Source organism: Diaporthe batatas, assembly GCF_019321695.1.
Source record: "Diaporthe batatas strain CRI 302-4 chromosome Unknown Contig00013, whole genome shotgun sequence".
NCBI lineage: Eukaryota > Fungi > Ascomycota > Sordariomycetes > Diaporthales > Diaporthaceae > Diaporthe > Diaporthe batatas.
Window position 1 is genome coordinate 702,057 of NW_025408560.1, and position 17,275 is coordinate 719,331.

At 55.9% G+C, this 17,275-nt stretch overlaps 4 protein-coding genes across 4 annotated transcripts; 2 read left to right on the forward strand and 2 right to left on the reverse strand.

The window, feature by feature from the left end:
• Positions 1-459: 459 nt before the first annotated feature.
• Positions 460-1,735, forward strand: KVR01_010717 (uncharacterized protein; the record flags this gene model as incomplete). The annotated part of the gene is made up of 5 exons (XM_044789224.1): positions 460-519; positions 783-835; positions 1,015-1,125; positions 1,197-1,396; positions 1,536-1,735. Exons 1-5 carry the CDS (start codon positions 466-468, stop codon positions 1,733-1,735), a joined length of 618 nt encoding a protein of 205 aa, XP_044640876.1. The 5' UTR covers positions 460-465.
• A 199-nt stretch (positions 1,736-1,934) lies between these two features.
• KVR01_010225 (acetyl-CoA C-acetyltransferase) lies at positions 1,935-4,116 on the reverse strand. Its single transcript, XM_044793734.1, has 4 exons — positions 3,697-4,116; positions 3,554-3,603; positions 3,409-3,484; positions 1,935-3,350 (listed from the first exon to the last, which is right to left on the reverse strand). Exons 1-4 carry the CDS (start codon positions 3,759-3,761, stop codon positions 2,339-2,341), a joined length of 1,203 nt encoding a protein of 400 aa, XP_044640384.1. The 5' UTR covers positions 3,762-4,116; the 3' UTR covers positions 1,935-2,338.
• A 291-nt stretch (positions 4,117-4,407) lies between these two features.
• KVR01_010266 (uncharacterized protein) lies at positions 4,408-8,034 on the forward strand (the record flags this gene model as incomplete). The annotated part of the gene is made up of 5 exons (XM_044794786.1): positions 4,408-4,427; positions 4,492-4,634; positions 4,699-6,839; positions 6,957-7,044; positions 7,472-8,034. 5 exons carry the CDS (start codon positions 4,408-4,410, stop codon positions 8,032-8,034), a joined length of 2,955 nt encoding a protein of 984 aa, XP_044640425.1.
• A 2,304-nt stretch (positions 8,035-10,338) lies between these two features.
• On the reverse strand, positions 10,339-14,349 carry KVR01_010514 (iron-sulfur cluster assembly protein CIA2). The gene is made up of 2 exons (XM_044789946.1): positions 13,680-14,349; positions 10,339-13,329 (listed from the first exon to the last, which is right to left on the reverse strand). Exons 1-2 carry the CDS (start codon positions 13,906-13,908, stop codon positions 12,917-12,919), a joined length of 642 nt encoding a protein of 213 aa, XP_044640673.1. The 5' UTR covers positions 13,909-14,349; the 3' UTR covers positions 10,339-12,916.
• Between the last annotated feature and the right edge of the window lie 2,926 nt (positions 14,350-17,275).

The following is a 17,275-nucleotide window of genomic DNA, read 5'->3' on the forward strand; positions in this document are numbered from 1 at the left end:
TGGGGTTTCTGACTGTTCTTTGCTAATCATTATTAGGTGATATGATTAACTTTTCATGATCATGTTTCTCTTTTTAGGGTTTGAGGGGGTGAAAATAGTTAACTATGTGATTCTTTAGATTCTTGAATCAGTCTTGAAATTATATGCTCAGGTGGATTTTTGTAAACAGAAGTCTTTGGTGCATTGCTGTGGATAATTCTATGCATTGCCTAAAAGCGTATGGAAGTGAGAGAATTTGTTGCATGGACTGATTAGGTGCCCAGAAGCTGGTTGTTTGCTGCGAGGGATTGGCACCATACTTTCCTAGCTTGTTTTCACAAAACTCCCACGTTGCCTTTGGAATCCAGACACGTTCCCAACTTGTCAACACCACAAACTTGACAAAACAGACACAGTCCTCAATACTGCCCACCTTCAAAGAAACACAGACAACCCAGCAAGCTAGCCATCAGGTTGATTGCCACCATGCAGTGCTTTGCATGCTTCATCACTCTCGCCATATTTGGCATTATCGTCAATGTAAGTCCCTGAGGTGTCTTTCCAGTCCTCTTTGTGGTTCCTCCCTTCTGTTGCTCCACAGGAGCATCATCACCCAACCTCCCAGTGATTTTTAAGGCTTTCATCACCATACGTTGAACTCCCACGGATGATCTCAGCACCTGGGCATCTCACAAGATTCAATTTGCCACTTTGCACATTTCCTCTTCCCTCAAACCCAATCACCAGGCTGTGTTTTGATCTTCGCAGCTTTCAAGGCAATCAAAAACTAACACTGTTGACAGGCTGGGCGTAATTTGTCCCCAATTGATGGCTATAACGTTGTGGACTTCACCTGGTGCGTCTTCCCTGGGGGTTTCCCACAGCCATTCACTGTCATGGAGCAATTACTCCCAAGCTGTTCCAAACTTGCAATACGTTAGGGGTGCAAGTGGAAAGCAGTACAGAACTTGGCCCCAGTGCCCAGGGGTTTGTTTACATTGGCCATGATCGAGAACTAAGTCAGAGTGTGTGCAGGACCGTCCAACCCGAGATCCCCGGAAGCCTTGCCTTCAACCTTACTGGAACAGTGCAGGATGCTTGGGAGCACATCAGCAACACCTGGCCTGACTACCCCCGCCCCAAGATGTGAGCACCCGACCCCACTGGGCCCCATATTCGTGGAGTGAACAAGCAGACTAAAATCCTGACCTAAACAGGGACTTGGCGTTCCATCTCAAGCCTGAGCATAACATGACTGATGGTAACCTGATCTGCGACTTTCCGGAGTGGACTGCTGCAAAGATGTCTGCCATCCAGGACGGAATAGAGAGCCTGCGTCAGTTCCCTGGAAGGCCTGGCTTGCAACCTGGTCCCGGATCTTGCGCTCGTGTCTCCTGCGCAGACTCATCGGCCATTTGTAAGTCAGCCATGTCTATATCAGATGTTTGTCACCATATGCCCAGCCTGCTGGGAATTTTTTTTGCCAGGGGCCATCAGAAAAGGGCGCCAGATATGTTGAGACATTGCTCAAGTGCTGATCGATTGATTGTCAACAGGGTGGTGCAGCGACCACCAGCAATTGTTTCGGCTTGACAACTTCGGCTTCATAGCCGATGGTGCCAACGACATCATTCTCAACTGCATTGTTGATCGTACCGAATCCCAGGATCCAGAGGTCCAGGTTTGGACCAAAGGCCAGATCTTCTTGGACGACAACTGGAATGTGATCATCAGGGGTGACGAGGACGACTGCTAGTCAACAAAGAAGAAAGCTAAGATGATGGATGACGTGGCTTACTTTTGATAGGTTGGAGGTGGGCATGTGAATCTGAACGCTGAGTTTCCCTAACGGGGTAGAGCGTTCAGCTTTGATGAACAAAATGGACATGACTTCTGAGAAACTGCAACGTGAACTCGTGGCTCCGTTTCGAGGCTGGCTTACGAGTCAAGTGATATATACCCTCGCAGGGGAAACAAACGTTATCTCATTAAGTCGTGGTTCCGTTTTGAGGCTGGCTAACGAGTCAAGTGATACAGAAATGCCTGGTTATCTCTCTTTGTTGAAGTATTTGCCAGAGGGTTGACCGCCTCACAGGTGGATCTCCAAGCAGTTGGACCATTATCATAACAGCTGAATGCCGGGTTGGGCGAGGCCACCCTAAGCATTATCCACGCCAATGTACACTGGCCACTCGCGTGGCAGACCCACTCAGAGACAGTTGTATTTCATTACCCAAGTCTAGCTAGTAAAACGCGGACCTTTTATTTGTACCGCGATAATAAGCGCTCAGCGGCTCTTCGGCTGACATCACTTTGTATCCATGCAGCAAGGTTTGAAAGGGAGGCATCTCATAGTGGCTTACTGCAGGTTCTCGATGACGAGGGCAGAAGCGCCACCACCGCCGTTGCAGATACCAGCGCAGCCAATCTTGGCCTTCTTCTCCTTCAGCACTGTCGTCAGGGTGGTGATGATACGGGCGCCAGAGCAGCCGAGAGGGTGACCGATGGCGACGGAGCCACCGAAAGCGTTGACCTTCTCGGGGTCGAGGCCAAGCAGCTTGATGTTGGCCAGGGCAACGACAGAGAAGGCCTCGTTGATCTCGTAGAAATCGATGTCGTCGGCCTTCAGGCCGGCGTGCTTGATGGCCTTGGGGATGGCCAGCGAAGGGGCGGTGGTGAACTTCTCAGGCGCATGGGCGGCGTCTCCCCAGCCGAGGATCTTTGCAATGGGCTTGATGCCCAGCTCCTTCAGCTTGGCCTCAGAGACAAGGACGACGGCGGAGGCACCGTCGTTGATGGGGGAGGCGTTGGCAGCGGTAACAGTGCCGGTGCCGGGGATGAAGACGGGCCTGGCGCTCTTGAGCCTGTCAATGTTGAGGTTCTTGACCTCCTCGTCACGGTCGATCGTGACATTGGGCTTGCCACGACCACCGCTGACCTCGACAGGGGCGATCTCAGATTTGAAGACGCCGGCCTCGGTAGCGGCCTGAGCCTTCTGGTAAGTCTTGATGGCGTACTCGTCCTGCTGCTCACGGGTAATGTCGAGGGTAGAAGCGCACAGCTCGCCCTGCATGCCCATGAGCTCCTGCTTGCCGTAGGCGTCCCTCAGACCGTCCTTCTGCACGCCGTCGATCAGGCCAGCGTCACCGTACTTGACACCCGTGCGGAGATTAGGCAAGTAGTGAGGCGTGTTGGACATGGACTCGGTGCCACCAGCCACAACGATGGACGCGTTGCCGGTCATGATGGTCTGGGCGCCCAGAATAATGGCCTTGAGCCCCGAGGCGCAGACCTTGTTCACCGTTGTGGCGACGGTGGCCTCGTCGAGGCCAGCGTTGATGGCGCACTGACGGGCAGGGTTCTGGCCCACGCTGTGGGGGTGTCAGTTCGATGGGGAGAGCAATACAGACAGACGTGAGAGCTGCCTACCCAGCCGAGAGCACATTGCCGAAGAAAACCTCCTCAACGTCCTGGGGCTTGATCTCAGGAACTCGCTCGACAGCAGCTGTGCGATTGCGTCAGCAAGGAGGAGCTGCTGGAGAGGAAAACAATGCAGACAGAACATATCACCAACCCTTGATAGCGTGAGAGCCCAGCTGGACAGCGGTCTTGCTCGAGAGGGACCTGTGGGCAGACGCAGGCCAATGTCAGTCTGGGGCTGCTCCGGGCACAGTCGGCGCTGTCCTGGGTGCAAGGATAGGTCAAGTTTAAGCTCACCCGAGGAAAGATCCAACGGGGGTTCGTGCCACGGAGGCAATGTAGACGGGAGGAAGGCTGGACATGATGAAGAAGGTCTTGATGTGATGAGGATCGAACAACAACAACAGTAAGCAGCAACAGGCGGTCAAGTGGGAATCTGACAGAGCACGCGAGGACGGGACTGGACGGGACAGGAACAGGAACAGGATAACCAGGAGCAAGGTCGTCGTCAGCGCGTAAAGGTGTCTTATTTGTAGGCGGATGGGATTGATCAGACGTGGTGGGATACCATGAGTAGTGGGTTGCGGTGTGGAGTCTTGGACCCAACAGAGTGCAGAACCATGCGAATTACTTATCGAATATCCCCACCGGTGCCGAACTCGGGAACGTGCCTTCTGGCGGCGAATCGAGTCGAGTCGTCCAGTTGCTACTGCTCGGGGTTACGCTTTCTGGCCCTCCCAAACTTTTGGCCCGCCTTTGCGCCAGGCGCAGGCTAGGGTAGGACCTTGCATGTGCCGGCCGGCCACTCAGAGCAACGCCCTGGATTTTAAAGTGGGGTACTATCTTCGCCTTGGACGTCAGCCTCGCCGAAATTTGAGATGGGAGCTGCAGCACTTGAGTCCAGCAGCAGTCGCGTAGCTCTCCCACCAGCGCGCGACCAGCGAACAACTGACAGCTCGTCTCCCATCCCCGCCTCCTGGCCTTTCCCCCCCGACAACCACAGCCGCCATGGATGACCTCTACGATGAGTACGTGAAAGCCCTCGGTCCCAATCGACTCTCGTTTCCCAACTAACAATTGGTTTCTCCCCAGATTCGGCAATTTTATTGGCGAGGAGGCCGACGCATCAGAGGACGAGTCCCAGCATGGCGTCGGCGCGGATAACTATGTCTACGATGACGAGTATGCTGAGGACGACCAAGGGGCAGCTGGTCAGGAGCTCATGGAGGTAGACGGTACGTGACCACCTTGGGGCACAATGCGACGCCCGCCGCTGCTCGCTGACTTGCTTGATCGCAGATGGCCCATCGAACGCTGTTGTACTCCATGAAGATAAGCAATACTATCCGACGGCTGCGCAGGTATACGGAGAAGGTGTTGAGACACTCGTGCAAGAGGAGGATGCGCAGCCTCTGACCGAGCCGATCATTGCCCCTGTCGAGCAGAAGAAGTTCACCGTGGAAGAGGCCGACCTGCCGCCTGTTTTCTTTGACAGGAGTTTCATGACAGATCTGATGAACTTTCCCGAGCAGACGCGAAACGTGGCACTAGCAGGACACCTCCACCACGGCAAGACGGCGTTCATGGACATGCTGGTGCTGGAAACCCACGATATCAACGACCGACTGGAGAAGCGCACAGGCAAGAACCGTGACGAGCAGATGAGATACACCGACGTACACCTTGTCGAGAGAGACCGGGGTCTTTCCGTCAAAGCATCGCCCATGAGCCTCGTGCTGCAGAGCACAAAGGGAAAATCACACCTGGTCAATGTTATCGACACACCTGGCCATGTCAACTTTGTGGACGAGGTCGCCGCATCATTACGACTGGTAGATGGTGTCTGCCTCGTGGTTGATGTTGTCGAAGGCGTGCAGGTCAACACGGAGCAGATCATCAGGCACGCAGTGTTGGAAGACATACCCCTGACGCTCATCATCAACAAGATGGACCGTCTAATTCTGGAGCTCAAGTTGCCGCCCAATGACGCATACTTCAAGCTGAGGCACGTGGTGGAAGAAGTCAACACCGTCATAGAGAACACGGTACCGGGGAGGGGAGAGGAGAGGCGGCTAAGCCCCGAGAAGGGCAACGTGCTCTTCGCCTGTGCTGAGATGGGTTGGTGCTTCACCCTGCAGTCGTTTGCAAAGATGTATTCGGACAGCTTCGGCGGTGTCAACACAGAAGAATTTGCCCGGCGCCTGTGGGGCGACGTCTACTTCAACCCAAGGAAGCGTTCATTCACCAGGAAAGCGGTTGAGGAAGGGGCCAAGAGGTCCTTCCTCAACTTCATCTTGGAGCCCATCTACAAGCTCTATTCTCACACAATCAGCAAGAATCCAGAGGAGCTGAAGGAAACCCTGGGCCCGCTCGGAATAGCCCTCAAGCCGTCACAGTACAAGACAGATGCCAAGGTGCTGCTCAAATTGGTCTGCGAACAGTTCTTCGGCCCATCCACGGCATTCGTCGACATGATCGTACAGCACGTTCCTTCGCCCGCTGAGGCAGCTGAAAGGCATCTCGAACGGTACTACACTGGCCCACTGGATACGAAGCTTGCGGAGTCCATGAAAGTCTGTGATCAAAACGGCCCATTGGTCGTGTACGTTACAAAACTGTTCAATTCGTCAGATGCTAAGAGCTTCAACTCGCTGGGCCGTGTCATGAGTGGCATTGCTCGCCCAGGTGCGGAGGTCCGCGTGCTCGGAGAGGGCTATTCGCTTGATGACGAGGAAGACATGGCCGTGGCACGGATATCAGACGTGTGGATTGCAGAGACGAGATACAACATTCCCGTGGACGGAGTCCCAGCAGGAAACTGGGTTCTCCTCGGTGGGGTTGACAACTCCATTGTCAAAACTGCCACCATTGTCGACAAGCAGTTCGAGGACGATGAAGACGCGTACATCTTCAAACCGGTCACTCATTTCACAGAGTCAGTTCTCAAGGTCGCAGTCGAGCCGATCAATCCTTCTGAGCTTCCAAAGATGCTTGACGGCATAAGGAAAATCAACAAGAGCTACCCTCTGATCAATACCAAAGTCGAGGAGTCTGGCGAGCACATCATTCTGGGCACGGGCGAGCTCTACATGGATTGCGTGCTGCATGACCTGCGGCGGTTGTACGCGGATATGGAGATAAAGGTTTCTGATCCTGTGACTCGGTTCTGCGAGACGGTCGTCGAACAATCACGGACGAAATGCTATGCCATTACGCCCAACAAGAAGAACAAGATCACTATGGTGGCTGAGCCGCTGGAGGACGGTATCGCGAGGGACATCGAACTGGGGGCCGTCAGCATCAAGGAGCCGATTCGCAAGATCGCCAAATACTTCGAGGACAAGTACGAGTGGGACAGATTGGCAGCCCGAAGCATCTGGGCTTTTGGGCCAGACGAGATGGGCCCCAATATCTTGCAGGATGATACTCTCCCTGGCGAGGTAAGTTCCACCGCCAAGTCCCCCGTCCTGTGACGGCTTGCGCTGGGATGTCAGAGAGTCTGCACGTTGGCAGCCATCGCATCGGCTGGACGAATCGCTAACAAGGATCTGGAACAGGTGGACAAACGACTCCTGAACACAGTAAAAGAACCAATCCGTCAAGGGTTCAGTTGGGCCACCCGAGAAGGTCCTCTCTGTGAAGAACGTAAGTGCATAAGCATCCCACTTTCGTTCCTATCTCTGGTCTCGTTGTTGTACGCGTGGTTGTCATTGACACCTGCCCTCCTCATCCACTCCCGTTATCACTGCCGGTCAAGAGCCGATCTGGGGTTCAGGCCGCCTTCCCAAACCAGTAACGGGCTGTGAGAAGAGGCGCGGTGAGGTCTCATGCATGCTTGTCAGCGGCTGCCGTCAGCTCACTCTCCCCTCCAGTTAGTTAGGTGGGGGGAGGGGGAGGAAACGGTACCCGCGGACCCATGTGAATGCAGCCACGAGATTAAATCCCATGCCAAGCCCTTCGCGTCAGCTCTTTTACCCAATTTCTGGCGTGGCCGTCACACTCTCGCACAATCATTTTGCAGTTAGCAGCCCACATAGCTGCAGGTATGATCTCTCGCTAACGTTACCTGCAGCCATCCGCAACACAAAATTCAGGATTACAGACATCTCACTGGCCGACGAAGCGATTTTCCGGGGAGGAGGGCAGGTGATCCCCACTTCCCGAAGAGCTTGCTACTCGTCGTTTCTGATGGCATCCCCGCGCCTGATGGAGCCGATGTACTCGGTGTCGATGACGGGAAGCCAGGACGCCGTGTCGTCGTTGTACACTGTGCTGGCGAGGAGGCGGGGACACGTGCTCCAAGACGGGCCGATCGTAGGCACCCCGTTGTATCGTGTGAGCGGGCTGATACCCGTGATCGACTCATTCGGATTCGAGACCGATCTGCGAATCAACACAGAGGGCGCCATGCTGTCTTTGGTATTTGACAGATGGAGCATCGTGCCGGGCGACCCGCTCGACAGGGACATAGTCATCAGGCCCTTGCAGCCGGCCAGCGCACAGGCGACGGCCCGCGATTTCGTCCTAAAGACCCGCCGGAGGAAGGGTCTCAGCGAGGACGTCTCCGTTGCCAAATTTTTAGAGCCCGAGTTCTACCAAGAGTTGATCGAGGGCGGCACTCTGGGGGAGATCTAATGCAAGAAAGAGCTGGGGTGTTCCTGTTTACAACAAACATACTTCAAACAAACAGACATTCGGCGCCGCCGCCGTGATGTTTTTAAGATTCCCGGTCCGGTGTTGCAAATCAAAGTCTGGAGTCGCATGGCAGTGGAGTTCCGGGAGAATAGTTCAGCATGGTTTGGCCAACTCCCAAGATGAATTGAGCCTGAGGGATGCCAGTGATGTAGTCTACCACACACAGGTGACTGACTTATACTGTAGGCAGGCCCATGCCTGATACTTTGTGCGGTGGAGCCGAAGTGGTCTGTCACTGGCAAAGGCAGAAGAGGGGGAGCGCCTCCGCATGCAAGCGTGCTAATAAGTGTTGACTGACATGTGCTGGATACGCGTCTCCAGTTACAGATGAATGTGACCCTGCGGATGCCAGCCAGCGGTTGCCACCAGGCTTCAGATGAGACGGACGACACTATTTATGGTCGCCAGGCGCATACAAAGTCGGTCCGTCTGGTGCCAAGTAGTTCACAGCACACATACCCAATGATATAATATAGCCAGCGTTACTATGCATACAGTACCTACATATCTATATACACAGACTACCTGGTGTGCTTGGACGTCAGCCCGCACACACACACACGCGTGGGGGAAAACATTCAACCCCATGCCTAAGTATCAAGGGAAAATTCGCCGATCGGGCCCCCGGGTGGCAAAATGAATCGCCTAGGGGCCTTGGTTATACTGACCCAGCAGCCCAGGTACGCGGGGAGGGATCAGCGATGTCTCCTCCAACACGCCCCCAGCGCCCCCCCAAGCAGGCAAGCAGGAAGATGCTGCCGCACAAGTAGGGCCGACAGCGTGGGTGGGCACGCGAAGAACCAAGTATTTGCGGAAGCGCACCACTCGAAGCGCTCTATCGAATGCTCTCGAGGCGAAGGGGGGAGGGGCCCGCTGTCACGGCGCCAGCGCCGTTGATAGCTGTGGCGGCTGGGCCCTTTGGACAGGCAGGCATTCCCCTGGAGACGGACAGTTGGGAGGAATGCGGTTCGGTGGTATAGCGCGGCTGCTGTGTGCCCAGGCGGTGGGTGTTGAGGTAGCCAGGAGCACCACTTACAGCACACAAGACTACCACAGTAGTAGGTGGTTGAGTGTACAGGTACTGACCGACTGACGGACGGTGTGGACGGAGCACAGTACGGTGTATGCAGGCTGCTGGCCACGGGGCAAGGAGAGCAGCAAGCCACACACGCCCCCAGACCCCCCCTTCTCTCCCCTCCCCGGGTCCTCCTCCAAACTCCACCCCCTCACCACCCCGTCCTCCCCCGCCTGCAATTTACGACACTGCCGAGTATCTGGGCTGACACCACGTTTCCATGATTTTATTACCATTATCGCCTCGGGCCAATTCCCGCTCGAGAGCTGGCCCTACGTTGTTATCGAACCCTGAGAGTGACTAGCAGGCGTCGGAGTTCGTCTCACATCCGCGCTACTTGATGTACCCCCGTCCCTACACGGCCTTGCACAATGGGCTGACCTGCTGGCTGCTGGCTGGTCTTGTCTGCTTAACCGACGATGCACGCAGGGCACACACACACACATTTGCCCTACCCATACCCACACGCCCCCCCCCCCACCCACACAAACCCCAGGTTGCTTTGCTGCAAGGTTCCAGGCCAGAGAAGCTTCCCTAGTGTCGAGAAACCAGACCATCTTGAGCAAGGCTCGCGCGTGGGTGTTCCTGATGGCTGGAATTCCTTCTGGAAAATGCAGTAGACATCGGAAAAGGCCGCGGCTTTGGCGCCACCCCCCAGTCTCTCTATTCTTCCCTTTTGCGGGGAAAAAACAACACACAGAGCACAAAACAACCCTTCTGACGCCCACACACACACACTTACTGTGTAGTTCATACTTCCATGCTGGAGGTCCCCCTGGAACAAAACCCCTCCCCTGCTTCCCCACCCCTGACCCCCAGACTTGCTGCAAAACAAGCGAGGCTGGCTGGCTAGGACTGAGGGATACACACACAGAGAGAGAGAGAGAGGAGTCGCGCAGAGAGTAATAAGAGGGAAACCAGGGGTCCAGAGAAGGGGACTACCTGCTCAGGTACAGTACATCGAGGGATCTTCCTGCCGAGGTAGAACCTTAATTTTCTGGAGGCGCCGGCTGGACGTGAATGGAGGGGAGGAACCCAGGGCTGGCCTGCCAGCCTGCCTGACGGGGGCACCGGGTAGATAGATGGTGTAGTGTACCCAGGTCTAGGTAGCCTAGGCCCAACTGCCAGCCAGGGCCTTTTGCATGCTACCACAGTAGAGCCAGCGCCATCGTCATCCTCCTCCAGGCTACGCATTTATCCTCCCTGCCGGGCTGTCCCAGGCCGGTGGAGGGTGTCTGTCAGCTGTGTCTTTTTATGCTCAGCGTGTATCTGTCAGGTGTCTATATCACAACTATATGAAGGGAATAGACTATAGTATACACCGCACACAACGTGGGCCCAGGCGGTTGCTCGCCGCGGCCTCGGGGAATATTGCTTAATTTGCGCCTGAGAGTATGTTTGTTTCTTGATTTCCCCCCCTTCCCTGTTTCTCTTCTTGAACACCCCCCCAAGCGAACAAAGCGATGCGGTCGGTGTGCATGTTGTATGCAGTCCATTGCTGCAACGGGGCGGCAGTTGCGATATGGCCTCCCCTACCTACCCCACGCCCCGAACCGCACCGAGAAGAGGATGGACCCATCTGGTGGTTTCGCAATGATACCTCACAGACCCCTGGGGCCCGGGGTGTGAGGGGCTGGGAAAGGGTATATCATCGAAGGGGGTTGAGGCCTTGGAAGCACCTAGCAAGGGAGACAGGGAGACTATGGACGAAAGGAAGTATCTCATGTACACATCTACTCCGTTGCTGCTATGCCCATGCAGGGCTCTCGAGCTGCGTGCCACAAGGTTCACCCTACGCCAAGCAAAACCTTATCGGGCGTTCGCCTGCACAGTTAAATCTGCCACCCACCCATCTCGCCGCCCTCAACCGGGCTGCTGCTGGGGTGAGGCGCAGAGGCCGGCGAGGGCAGGTAGAACAAAGGAAGGCCGGCTGGAAGAACCTGAGACGCGCGATCTGAGGTCGATCCGCGGTAAGACTCTAGGCCGAGTGTGAAGATCAGACCCTTCCGTTCTTCGAGTGTGTTGTTCGTTCGGTAGCGCCGACGCACAGAACGAAAGCTTGCTGATGTTGAGCTGGGCTGCCTTGACTGCTCGATGGTGCTAGTTTCGTCGGTCGCGGCATGGCACTTGCGAGAGGGTTGGAGAGGGCGGCGGGATGGAGCACATCCATGCACACACACAGACACATCAGACGAGGTAAGTATGTCCAGTACTCCTGTGATTACTTGACGGGTCGGATTGGTCCAGGTTATGCTTTCTTTCCCCTTGTGTTGTGACCGCTATAGGGCTGGGAGTTGCGCGCAGTATGCATTGCGAGTGTGCATGCTGCTGCTGCTGGCCTGTCGTCGCACCTCCTTTTTCATTTGCTATTTCTGCGCTCAGATATATGTGACATCGGGAGGGGGGAGGACGTCTGGGGGGAGGGTGTGGTGAAGAACTTCCCGTCGGCTCTTGAGGCTCTCGAGGGGCCGCAGTCAGGCCCCTGGGTCAGGTCAAGCAAGGCGAGTGAGCAGAGAGCGTGGGGAAACAGGTGGGAAAGGGCCAGGCGTCAATGGGGCTCTCGGTACTTGACAGGCTGACAAACGCCTGAGGTGTGTTGAAAGTATACACCGGGGATCGGATCGGGGGGCAATGGGGAGTCGCAGCCGTTGAGTTATTAAGGGCCCTGACCAGAAACCTGGAACAAGCCCGCATGGCACCGCGTTAGGTCCAAGCACGTTGGGCCTATTATCCACACACGCCAGGCCTCTTGCTGTGTAATACTACCTAACTACCTAGACAACACCACGACGAGGTGTGTTAGAGATCGCGGGACATGCCACGAGGGGTGAGCCCAACGCAGTCCCTAGCGTACCATGCTGCCTTGTTGTTTGGTACGACGTGGGCGGTCTCTACAATACAACGTTGGCAGAGGCGGTAGACAGCCTTCGCACTCGCACTCTCCGTTCGCCCGCCTGTCTCGGCGGCTGATTCCCCCCAACCTACCCAGCTAGGGGCATTGGGATTGTGTGTACGTACACAGAACCAGACCAAGAGGAAAGGGTCTCACAGTCCTGCTGAGCACACCATACCGGGAAAGTAGTTTAGCTTCTGGGCATTGTGGCAGCCGGATTCTAGAAACCAGCTCCAAAGTTCTCTAACATAGCTCGGATGCAAAGTACATCAGATCTCAAGGGAGGAGCCGGCTGCCTGGCAATTGTCCCCCCCCCCCCAAATGGGATGGTACATAATGGCGCAGACCCCAACCCAGGTTTCGAAAAAGCCCTTCGCTCTTCGAAGGGTCCTTTTTCGGTAATCTGGGCCAGCTGGTGCTCGACATGCGTCACTCAAGCCCCGGTCCAAACTACTGCAGACAATGTCCAGCAGACACCCATCTTCCTGAGCCGCCCAGACAGCGGACGCCTTCCATGGCCAAAAGCTTAAACTTGGCGGGTGATTCGAAACCCCACCATCCGCGCGCCGGGGGATGCCCAGGACGCAGATCCTCCGCATGGGCGTGGCAGGACGTTCGAGGTCGGTAGCATTGATGCCCTGCTTTTTCGTGATGGCATAGTTGCCAGTGGAGGGGAGGCCAGGCTCGCATCTGCCTGGCAGCCTGGGTTGCAGTCCCCTTTTCCTTGCGACGTGGCATCCTGAACGCCTGCAACGCTGCACCGGGGCCATGGCTGTGCCTAGGATTCCCGCCTTGTGAAGTGTCTTTTGTAGCGAGTTGGTCCCGCACGAATCGACGCGAAGAATCGATGTCACTCAGTCCGAGTCAATGTCTTTGGCATATCCGCTCACGCATGTCTCCATCATGGTGTCGAGGGTCCGCTTCAGGGTGTCGTTCTCCAGGGCTGCAGCGACGCGCTCCTTATCAGCGAGCTGCTTGTTCACCTGGTCATCCTGTGCGTGGGAGCCGTCCTTCATGCAGACATCGACCCTGTAGTTTGGCGGCAGACAGGCCTCGAGTCGCACACGCACGGCGAGACCAATGATGGTGGCGAGGCTGCAGTGGTTGACGGTCGGCGTCAGCTCGACCGTGACCGTGGTCACGGTATCCAGGCTAGGCCCCACCCCGGGGGCCGGGGGCGGGTCAAGGCGGATATCCGGAAGATTGACAACGGCGAGCTGTCCTAGAGTGAGGGGATGCTCCGGATCGGAAATCGTGGAGATCAGATCTGTGAGACGTCAGCTGTTCCATGTTCTGGAAGGCAGCTGTGAAACAAATGATTTGCCCTTCATGCCCGGTGGCTGCCACAGGTTCTAGAACGCGACCTCGACCCTGCCGGGCTGGCTCAGTGAGAAATGAAACCGAACCTTAACCGCGGGAGAGCCATCGGCGCCATGAAACCAGGTGCTGTGCTGCCCGGGAAACGGCAGCATCAAGGAACCGGGACTTGCCAAGTGTGCAGCAACCGGAAAAGCCATGGAACAGAACTGGCAAGACTTGTTGGCTCTGGGGATGGCGTGGCGCAACTGCAGCAGGGCACAGGGTTGCAATTGGTAGAAAATTCACACACACACATACCAAAGATTTCCTGCTCGTCGATGGGGTCCTCAGCATCGGAGCTATCCGAAACAGACTTGGTCTCGAAGCCCTCAAAGGACTCATGGAGGAGCTTCTCCCAGTGAGGGGGCCTGGGCGAGAAGCTGACAAGGTCGTCATCGGGGCGGCGCTGGGCCTGCCTCTGGCGCCTCCTGGTGGGGAGCTCAGACAGGTTGATGATGGTAGGGTTGGCGTTCTGGAGCTCAGCCATGGTGGCCGACGTCGATGTGGGGAGCTGTCAAAAAAGTCTAAACGTTGTGTTTCTGTCTCTTGTGTTTGCTTGTGTGTCTCTGGGAGTGGGGCGTGGTTGGCGCCGTGGATGAGGCAGTCGTCGCAGGTTAAGTGAGGAAGGGACTGGCGAGTCCGGAAGCCCTGTCCTGAGCGGAAGTGCCGGACATGCGATCACACGATGCCCAGTGACGATCCAGATTGCTTCCTCAATGCTCGTCAGGGCCAACAAGGGTATGTATGTGGCGCTGCACTGACAACAGTGGCTGAGTGGTCGGTGTCTGAGAGGTTTGTCGGTATAGTTTGATGGTGAGGTAGTGCTGGCGGGTGGATTTTTTTCAGGACTGCCTCACGCTCGGGACTGACGGATCTGGATTGATAGACTAATTGCTAGGAGCTAACACAGCTCGTACCTGACGTGAACGAGCCTGCAATTGCAAGGGGCATCGCCCCGCGATCGGCCATGACGGCGGTCGGAGACCAGTTTAACAGACCGACTGCAGAAAGCACACCTTGATCTGCTAGTGCCCACTTTTGTCTCCCAAAACCCACCCCGCACTGCACTACATGTCCTTATCCTTATCATCTCATCGTGCCTCGAGTATCTATGCTCGCTATGACCTGCGGCCGGCCCTTCACAACGGGCAAATATACTTACACTGACTTGAGCACAGCCGATAGGCACATCTGCCTTTTCACAAGCGTCGGTCAGCCCCATCTTTTGTTACAGACGTCGCGACTCTTGACTCGCGCAAGGTGAAGCTCTCAGTCCAACGGGCAGCCAGTGGGCTCGAGGGCGAGGCTCTCGTGCCTGACGTCGGAGCTTACCGAGCCGCCGAGCCTTCAGGGGCCGCGCCTTGCCCAGTTCAGCATGCGGCTGTCGTCTTGAGACAGCGGCAGCAGCCCTTCACTTCTTCAGATTTCGTCCATGTTCCTCGCCGCCCCCACACCAACCTTCGCCTCAGCATCATCGCCATTGGCACCGTCATGAGCATCGTCCTACCTCGAAACACTTCTTTGGTTGTTTTTTTTAGACTGCACCCTGACGCGGCAAGATGGAGATATACCTCGGGAAGATGCTCGGCCCCTTCCTGAGTGAACTATTTCAGGAGCTTGGTCATCAGTAGGCTCGCACAATACTGTGTAGAACAACCCCCCCCCCCCAAGTCCAACCAAAAGCCAGAGGGGGCAATCGGAAAAGTACCGGTACAAGGAGGGGCCCCGCTGAAAAGCACGCACCAACACACCAACGCACTCCTGTCCTGACGATCCGATTAAAGTTGATCACCCATGTAACGTCTTCTGGAAAATGGATCGTGCCATCACGCTATCTGTCAGAGTGTCTGCACTGCACTGCACTCACTGACTGCACACGTGCCACGCATGCCTATCTGCAGGTCGCCACGTTCAGCATCGAGTGCGCAGAACGCTCTCCCTCACCTGCCAACTCAAGTAATGCTCGAGAAAAAAGACCAGACGATACGAGACGACCACTGCTTGAACAGGGTTGTGGTTGCGCGGCAAATGTCATATTTGATATTCGCAAAGGAGGACCAATTCCGGAATCAGGTCTCGATGCTGGTTATACCCTCACTCCCCAGTGCAATTACCTGCACTTACCAGTAATAGCAGTCAACTATTATCTCCCCCCTCTTGAAAGAAGAAAAAGGAAAAGAACTCATCCTATGCGAACAAGGCTGAACACCAACGTCACCCAAGCACCACCATGCTCGTGTCTGCAGTGATAGGTGACGACACAGGTGGGGGTGGTTGGATTTGTACACCACCGAGGCCTGGTTCGTTAACCGCATCGCCGCCTTCATCGCCGTCCAAAATATCGCGGGAGGCCCACAGTCTATACTATTGCCAATATTTCATTCCAGTCTGCATGGCCATATTACCATTCCCATGGTTTAGGGCATTCGTAAGGGCATTCAGGCATTCGCCCTGCCACGATCGTTGTCATGCTCATCTGTCCCGGTGGGCTGCAGATTCATGCGACCCCTTGTCGTCCCATGTCAGCCCTTGCCCTTGCAGCCCCAGGGCTGCCCTGCGGCTCACGCCTCGTCATTCTTTTCGGGGTCGAGAGAGGTGGGCTCTCTTGGGTGGCTCAGTCCGGCGGGTCTGCCAGGGTGATCTTCGGAGGAATGCAGGACCCACGAAATCGCTATTGGTGAGGTCAATACTATTCGAGAAAAAGACCCAGGCCTGGCATTCCTGATCAGTGGTAGACCCTGTGAGGATGTAATTGCAGAGGATTAGGCGAGAGACCCTTGGGTGCCGCGGCCAGGGGACACGTAGTCCCCCTTAGAACTCGCGCACCCTGATTCAGATGGTCACCGCCTCATTGGAAATCAAATTTACAGATCTGGCGCCTCCAATTCGCCTAGTTGATCATGCAGAGCATGATCGAACGTGCTCCCCGTCCATGGGGTGACCTGCATGATGTCAAAAAGCCAAACCGGCGCATGATACTGCCTGTAAAACATCCTACTCGGCCCTCCCGTTGACGTCCGTGCTCGCGTGTGTCGAACCTCAAACCGCAGCCAAAAGCTTCCACAATCCCTGCGTGGAATGAGGATGGAAGCATCCGGGTACGATTTGCACAGAAGGGGTTCAACTCCGGGCCAGCTGTTGTCAAACAAGCCGCGAGCCTGTCCAATGTTTACCAAAGTTTCCTCACATTTTTAGGGTTCCTAGCCTCGGGAGCTCCCTCCACGCATCTCAGGGCACGGGGCGCGGATCTCGGACCAAAGTCCTGAAAGAGGTGTATGGAGGCCCCAACAATAGATTTTGGCATCGCACCGCCACTCGGCGAATATCTGTAAGCAACGGGGCCACGGTGATCAGCTATTGTATCATCAGATCCGCACCCCCCCGGTGGGTTCCTCTACGTTGGCAGCCGCCCTCGCCTCCACGGGTCAGGGTAGGCTTGGTGGATAATCACGAACGACCGCGCCTCGTTAGCCGAGGTGCGAAAAGTGATGACGAGCCACGACATTGCCATCCTCGACATGCAACAGTCGCTCGTCTTGCTGGTCGCCGAAATAACGTCCCGCAGTTATTGGCAAAGCCTCGCCTGTTGGCCTCTGCCCCGGCAGATTCTTGAGCAAGGGTGCGCCGAAAGTGGATGGCACTCTGGATCGCGGGCGACTTTCGAGTGCGGAGAGAGGCGACCCGATGCTGTGGCATCGGTAGCGTTGACAGCCCTTGTCGGTGCCCAGGTACCGCGATTGGCGCCGAGGAGACATCGCGGGAGTCAGGGGTTGATGGCAGAGTGGCAGTGGTGCCGTGCCATGTTCTGCACCAACCCGTGGATTTGAATTTTGAATTTGGACTTGCATGCCGAC